Source organism: Phyllostomus discolor, chromosome 5 (assembly GCF_004126475.2).
Source record: "Phyllostomus discolor isolate MPI-MPIP mPhyDis1 chromosome 5, mPhyDis1.pri.v3, whole genome shotgun sequence".
NCBI classification, from domain to species: Eukaryota; Metazoa; Chordata; class Mammalia; order Chiroptera; family Phyllostomidae; genus Phyllostomus; species Phyllostomus discolor.
In genome coordinates, this window is record NC_040907.2 from 117935030 (window position 1) to 117943062 (window position 8033).

At 53.7% G+C, this 8033-nt stretch overlaps 1 protein-coding gene across 1 annotated transcript in view; it reads left to right on the plus strand.

Annotated features, from left to right (window-relative positions):
- The window catches only part of ZCCHC24 (zinc finger CCHC-type containing 24), a 60361-nt gene extending 52852 nt beyond the window's left edge, over positions 1-7509 (plus strand). Inside the window, exon 4 of the mRNA XM_028512488.2 lies at positions 3388-7509. Within this exon, the coding sequence (XP_028368289.1) occupies positions 3388-3501 (114 nt within the window). The 3' untranslated portion in view covers positions 3502-7509. The remainder of the gene's footprint in view (positions 1-3387) is intronic.
- The last annotated feature ends 524 nt before the right edge of the window (positions 7510-8033 follow it).

Here is an 8033-nt window from a genome sequence, read left to right on the forward strand (position 1 = left end):
CTGCCGCCTGCCCCCAACCACCTCCAGTCATTCAGCCCTTGTTTTTTGAGTACTTACTGTGTGTAGCAGGGAGACTGAGGCCCAGACAGGACACAGAACTTGAACAAGGTCATTCAGCCACCCAGCATGAAGGGTGCCTAGGACCCAGAGCTCCCACCACCCAGCCCCCACCCCCAGTCTCCTTTCACAGGGGTCTTCTCCCTCAGGGAGGCAGCAAACTGGGCCGAGGGGTGAGACGATGGTGTCAGGAGCTTTTGAAGAGCTGAGAGGAGGGGCTGCTTTATTTCTTCTGCCCCCTGAGCTCTGACCTCTGGGGCAGCCATCTCCTGAGAACCCTCCTCTTCCCCTCTCCTTCCCTGCCACATCTGTTTTCTGTCAGGCTCCAGCTGAGTGCCCCACCCCCCGCCGGCCCTGCCCCCCACAGAAGAAAACACTACAGGGCTTTGCCTCACTGCAGGGGTGGGGATGGCCCTGGGGTGATCAATCCCAGCTGCTGCTTGTTTTCCCTCCATGGAGGGGAGTCATCTTGACAGCCTCCCCCAGCTCCTTCATCCAGGAGCAGGCAAGGCTGAGGCAGGACCCATGGGAGGGGGAGGAGGAGAGGCACTGATGGGGTCATAGCCAAAAGGGCTGGAGAGGATATTGCAGGGGTGGTTCTGCAGGGACTCAGCTGGTTCCCCTGCTCCCAGCCTGCCCCCTGCCCTACATAACACTAATAGTAATAATATATGAAATTAATAGTGGCCAATACTTTGCTTTTTATGTGCCGGGCACTGTCTTAACAACTTTGCATATATTAATTTATTTACTCTTCACAACAACTCTGTCAAGTGGGTATTAGCCCAGTTTTACAGAGGAGAAAATCGAGGCATAGAGAGGTTAAGTGACTTGCTAAAGGCCGCACAGCAATGATAAGTCTTGCAGAGCTCTTTATGGTAATAAAGTATTTTAAGACAGTTATCTCATTTAGTTCTTTCTCTATCACAAGTACAACAAATGTTATTAGCCTTCCACCCAGGTTATAGAGGGGCAAGTTGAGGTCTAGAGGAGAAAGTTCTTGCCCACCAGACTTCAGCAGATAAGTGAAGCTGCAGCCCCCTGGGTAAGACCTTTACTGTCTTAGAGTCTCAGTTTTCTCATCTGTAAGGCAGACGGTAATATATCCCTCCCAGGAAGGTGTGAGGTTAGGTGCTATGATCTATGTGGCAGCAGTTTGCAAAGTATAAACCATGGGGAGCAATGGGGTGTCAGGCCTGCTTACTCCGGCAGTCTGGCCTCATCTGGAAGACTGGTCAGGGAAGGGGCCCTGGCCAGTGTGAAGAGGTAGGAGGAGGGTGGAAAGCAGGCTGGGTTTAGTCAGCGGAGGGGAGGCTTCTGTGTGACCCCTGTGTGACTGGGATCAGTAGGTGGGGTACAGACACCCAGAGGCCAGTTCAAGATCAGGAAGCCCTTCTTACAGCTCAGGCAGTGAGCTGAGCCAGTGAGCTCAGCAGGCCTGCAGGGGGGCTCCCCAGCCTTGGGGCTTGTAGGCCATGCCTTTGGATGTCGTTTGTGTCCGCTGAGATGTCTGGGAGAGCAGGGGGTGTGACCTTCCTAGGCCTTCTGGCAGTGAACCCTGGCTTCAGCTTTTAGTGACTCTATACCAGCTGGTGTCTCCTCCCATTAATCATCATCATCATCATCATCATCAACATGAATATCATTTATTCCTGATCTTCATTGAGTTGGAACAGCAATCTCATGAGAAAAATGTTATCAATGTCCCCTTTTACACACAGGGAAATGGAGGCTCAGAGGTCAGGTGGCTTGCCCAAGGTCACACAGCTCGTGGTTGCAGAGCTGGTGTTCCAGCCCAGGTCTGACAGGGAGCCAAACTCCATCATCTCTCCTCTGGCCAGGAAAGCCAGTCCTCTGCAAGCCCCTTAAGGCAAGGCTGTGGCTCCTGTCCTTTTTCCAGTCTGTCCTTTGTATGGTTTTAGGACTGGAAGCACAGGCATGGGCTTTATGTGCCCTGCGTCACAACCTTGCCACACGTAGTCCCTGCTGCACTCATGTCCCAGAGCCCTCTGCCTCTGCATTCCCAAACTGCTCCCTCTGAGTGTCGCCTTGGGCCAGGCACTGCGTCATTGGGCAGAACAGCCACTAGTCAACTTTGGACCAATGTGCAATTTAGTCAGGGAGATAGTGCTTACTGTTAGTGTCCTTCCAGGACCATCCTGGGTCATGGTCACTGGCACTGAGACTCCCTGCCCACCACCAGCTTGTAGCCCCTGCCCCCTTTCCTTGGCACGTGGCTCCCTACTGGCCTGGACCAGCTTCCTCTGAGTCCACCGAGTCCCTGCAGGGGGCCCTTCTACAGGCAGGGCTTCTGAGTTGGGGCTGTGCTAACCACCTCAGGACATGTGCCTAAGAGCATCCCTACATTTTCTAAGGAGACAAGGCTTTGCTGACTTTTGAGAGCCAGGGAGGAAAATAAGAGGGAGCAGGGAAGTTCCCTTTATAACAGAAACATGCCTAACAGTTTACAGTTTCCTAGACCTCCGAATCCTCCCAGTGCTCTGCAGACATGTTGTGATGATGACCTGCTTTACAGATATGGAAACTGAGGCTCCCTGAGGTCACACAGTGAGTGAGCAGCAGCATAGGTCTGGCCAGTCACCTCCCTGCTCTAGGCCTCAGTTTCCCGTTAGGTAACAATGAGGTTTTGCTCATGTAGCCACTCACCAAACATGGCAGGCAGTGTGCATGGCCCTGACAAGTGGGGCCTTCAGAGTACCAGCTGCTAACCCCTCACGGAACTGAGGGCTTGCTTCCCACAAGCCTGAAGAGCTGTGACTGTGTCCAGGTTAAACTCTCCTTGAGTCCCGAGGCCACACAAACAGGCATGGGAGTAACCGTAGCCAGGGAAGGAGTACTGCGTCTTGGGAGTCAGGAGGTGTGGTCTTGGGTCTTCTTTGCTCTGGGCCTTGGTTTCCTCATCTGGCTAAGTCTGGGCACCTGTCTGTCTCTACCCTGGGCTTTTGTGAGCTGTCAGTGGTGGCTGCTCATAGAGTACTGGGGAATGGCTAAGTGGCGTCCAGACCCAGGCTGTGGGTATAGGACCCCCTCCCACAGCCCTGGCCCCACCCCAAGGCCTCAGTCTGTGCCTCCAGGGACAGTGAGAGGCAGGAAGGGCCCTGGTGCCTTGGGAAACAATCTCTGTGACACAGTGCACACTCTCTGGGCCCTCCCTGTGTGTCCGTCTTGCCCCTCCCTCTCCCTCCATCCTCCCTCTCTCTCCTTCTCCCTCTGTGTCTACCACTCTCCCTGCGTCACTCCGTGTTTCTCTTTTTCTTGCTGCCCCCTCCTCTCCCCACCTTGAGCCCTCTTCCTCCTCCTTCTCTGCAGAGACCCCTGGAGAAACCCGACGGCCTGGACGTGTCTGACCAGAGCAAGGAGCACCCCCAGCACCTGTGCGAGAAGTGCAAAGTGCTGGGCTACTACTGCCGCCGAGTGCAATGACCGGCCCATCCTCCACACCTGCCCCCTCCTGCCAGCCAGAGAAAATGCCACCTCCCATGTTCATCCGTGTTGCTGCATGTCCCCATGTGCATGGGGGCGTCCTCACAGGCATGCGGGTCTGGCAGGGGTGTCCTAGGTTCTTGTCTTCATGTGTGTTGACAAACAGTGTTACTGATGTAGCTGCCCCACCGAAGCCTGGGTCTCAGACTCTCTCGGTGGGCCTGGCGTCTGTGTGCAGAGGACGTGGGTGAGCAGAGGTTGAGGCACTGATCCCACAAAGCCCTTGGGGTGCCCTGCAGGCTCTCCTCCGCTAAGGCTCCCTTCGGGCTGAGCAGCCTTCTATTGGCCACAAGTGCACTAAATTGACTGTGAATCCCAAAGCCTGTCAGGGATTATCTTTCAAGACCAGCCAGGCGGCCTTCTCCCAGAACCTAACTTGCCCCGTGTGCAAAGCCACTCTCAGAAAGGCCTGTTTTCTGTCCTGTTTGAGACCACCGGGTCACGGGGAGCTGACACCTGTCGGAGCAGCTGCTGGGAGTGGGCTTCTCTGCCCGACCCACTTTGAGCCCTAAACCTGATCGCCTCTGACATCCCTATCCCCTCTCCTTGTAGACCCAGAGGTCGGGGACAGGGAGGCAGTGAGTGTCGGACAGTGTCCCCAGGTGTGACCTGGGCACATCAGGCATCTCCTCCCCCCACTCACCCCCACACACTTTCCCCACTGGTTTGGATCTTGTCAGCCCCATTCCCTTCCCTTCTTCACCTCCCACCCACGCTCCAGCCCCGGATGAGTTTTGGGGCCCGCTGTGGAGCCGCTCTGGCAGGAAGGAGGCAGTCCTGTTAGACCAGAGAGAGTCCTAGGTTCAGAGGCTGGCCCTGCCGCTGACCAGCTGTGGAACTTGGGAAGGACTTGTCATCTCTGGGCCTTGGTTTCCCCACTAGGTAAGTGAGAGAGTGACACTGGAGAGCAGAGAGGCCTGTTTCAAGTCCCATCTGGAATTCAGCCTGGCCGGGCACCCTCTCCTGGAGCACGGGGCTTAGTCTGGAGCGCCCCCTCGGTCCTGTACTCCGCGCCGCCACCCGTCAGCGGGTCGAGTAAGAGTCGAGCCGAGGGAGCCAGTCTTCCCTTGTCCTCCCTGCAGGGCCGGCTCTGCCTGTCGCCTCCCACCCCTGCAGAAGTGAAGGAGAAGGACGCCCCTCCACCTCACACAGGGCAACCCCAGACAAGCTGTGGAACCTCTCACTTGTGAACCGGGGACTATGATTTCCTACCTCCCGGGGGAGCGGGGAGGCCTCTTGGCTCTCACAGGGGTCAGGGAGATACTGTCCTGGCAGGTGGGAGGGGTCGCATTCTCCTCTCCTGTCTTCCCAGTGAGAAGCCTTAGTTTTCTTTTCACACCATTCTTCCTTTCTCCCTGAGACAGGGAGAAAATTGGTTGTCAGGACTGAATCACTTGATTTTGCCCCGATACTATGCCTCTGTGGAAAAAAAAAATCAGACCATGAAATGGGCCTGAAATTCAGTGTTTACCACGGCTCAAGGACACCCACCCGGTGCCCAGTTGCCTTTTGTTTTCAAATGAAAATGTTTGTACAACTGAGGAGTTACAGTAAAGTGTTAACCAGGGGTCCAGGGAGCAAGTCAGAAAGACGGAGTGAGTGTTCTGGAAGCCAGGGCGCTGCGGTGTAGGTTTCGGGGGCTCGTGCACTCTGAGCACTTGAAAAGAAGGTGTTGGCCCCAGCCTGAGCCCGAAGCAACCCCCTCTGCCTGCAGCAGCGACGCCTGGCTACTGGGCTACTGACCCGTGAGCACCCTCTCCACCTGCTGGGAATGCCACCGAGGAGTCCTAGGCCAGCTGTTCCCTGCCTTCTCCACGGTGTCGAGGTGAGTGGGAGTCGCCCTGGCCTAAGGCACTCTGTCCCGGAGGAGAAGCTGTTACTGTCTGTCATCCTAGGGTGCGGCTCAAGATACTGTGCACAGTGGTGGGCAGTGTGCTTGGGTTGGCTGTCAGGACAAGGCCCCAACCCTTCCAGAGACCTGGCCCTGCCTGGGGTGTTGGCCCCAGCACGCCCGGGGCCTGCCAGCAGTGCTGCACAGTGGGGGAACCGGGACCCTACAGAGAACCCAGACTCAAGCTGCTGGAGGCCAGGCCCTCCGCAGGCCAACAGGAGATGGGCTGTTGCCCCACAGTGACCTTTTCAGTGGGCGCGTCCAGCTGGCAGCCACCACCCCTGCCATCTGCACAGAGCTGGTCACCATGGGAGCTGGGCCCTCAGCCTGAGGCAGCCCCTCTGTGCTCCCCACTTCTGTACTGTTCTGGCTGAATTGGGAGTGCTCTGTGGTCAGCAAAAGCTACTGGTGTCCAGGCTGGATGCTGTGAGAACTAAGTGCTCAGAGGGCCTGGGAGGGGACAAGAAAGTGCGTGGTGTTAGTCATGTCGAAAGGGACAATCGCCTGCAGTGAGCAGACCAGTGGTCGAGCTGGGAGATAGCAGTGTTTACCCCGTATGAAGTATTCAGTAGTTCTACTTGTGAGTTTGTATTTATTTTGAGTTATACTTGACACAGAATTCCTTTTTTTAAAGAAAAACGCTATTTGTGTATTTTGAAAAAAATCATGGATGTTAAAATTTCTGCGTGGTTGTCAATTACTCTCACAACACTGAATTTGTTACCTTCTCCCGAAAAATCTTCACAGTGATTTTTGTCTGTATATATTTGAAGGCCTTTTTTTTAAAAAAAAAAAAAAGAAAAAGAAAAAGATAATTGTTTGATTTTTGAGATTAAAAAAACAAACACAAAGGCATTTTCAAAACTTCAGAGCTTTTGGGAGGACAACAGAATATCAAATGAAAATTTCTGGAAGTATTTTGCAAATCTTTTGAGCTGCAAGAAAATATTTATGGTGAGAATTTTTCTCTTTTGGGTTTTTTTTTGGTTTGATTTTTTTTTTTACTATACTTTGGTCTGTAAAAAGTATGCAACTGAACTACGTTAAGAAGGAAATATTGTCTACATAGAATATTATATGAAGTTGGTACATAATTCTGATGAGGAAAAAAAACCTTCGCAATTCTTTAAGCCATACTGTTATTCTGTGTTGTTTTTTCCTTGGATGAGAATATCAATATTAAGTAGCCAGCATATTATTCAAGTACTTAGACTTATTAATATGTTTCTGTCCTGTATTTATGCACATGTGTATTTGGAAAGTGTTGCCTTTCTACGGGAAGCTATTATTGGATACATAATGAAAAGGGAATGGTGACCCCTCTGAGCCTCTTCAGCTGAGGATCATAACAAACACAGCATTGTAATCCACTCTCTCGCACCTTCTTCTTATCTTATTATGGTTATTAGTCTTTTAGGGGGCAAGGAGGTGGGCCAGGGGAAGAAGGAGCCTGTGACTAGCCCCTCTGTGGCCAGCCAGCTCCAAGGACGGCCTCCTTGGCCTGGTGAAGGGGCCCGTCAGCAGGGCCCAAGGAGGGAAAGAAGAATCGGAGGTCTTCGCACCCCTCTGCATCTGCCATCTGAGCCATGCCTCAGGGCCCCAGGCTCTTTGAACTTGGATTTGTCAACCAGAGTCCTCACCTGCTCTCCAGCATCTATGGACTTGAGTCTATCCTGAATGACTGTTTAACCCAACATCACTACATTGTAGCCCAGTGCAACAACTAACTCTGAAGTGTGTGTGTGGGGGAGGTGTTCCCTGGGGGCTGGTGACAGCAGGCCGGTTGCTGTCTGCTGCCAACCTCACTCTGACCTCCTCCACTCCTATGGGGTGACCTGTCCATGTCTGTATCTGTTAATAATATGTGTGTGTCCAGCTAAAGAGACAAACAGCCCGTGGGCCCAGCTTGGAGGGTGCACAGAAAGGCTCCTGACCTCTCCAGAGTGTCGCCCTCGGGATGGCATTCCGTTGTGTGCCTTATTCCTGGAGAATCTGTATACGGCTTGCCTATAGACATATAGTCTTTTCGTGCTGTATTAAAAGGACTTTAAACGCAAGAGAGGCTCGTGGTTTCCTTGTTCACACAGAGCATCAGCGTGGAGCTGGATGCTCTCACAGACCTGTGGGGCCGTCCGGGAAGGGAGGGACTTGGGGTGCCCGTCTGTTCTTTTGGGCCTAGGTCAACCCATCCACGCCCTGCTTCCATGTCATTAATTTGCCTCTTTGCAGCCCCTGTGCCCCAAGTGGACACTCTGTCCAGGGTGACAGCCTTCCCCAAGTTGGGCCCCAGACTGGGCGAGATTGTCAGCACATTAGGTCACATGTTAGCTCAGCGATGGGACTCCCGGCTGACCATATATAGGAGTGAATCTTCCTTGGAGCCGGCAGCCCTGGGCCTTGCCGCCCCTGCTTACGCTTGGCCCTCTGGCCAAGGCTGGGGTTTGGGCATCACACAGTCAACAAAGCGAAGCGTCGAGGGCCTCCTGGTAAGTCTCCAGGCAATGGAGCAGAGGGTCCGTCTTCTGAGCAAGCCCAGAATGGGCCTGGGCTGTCACATGGTGGGGCCCACTGAGGGCCACAG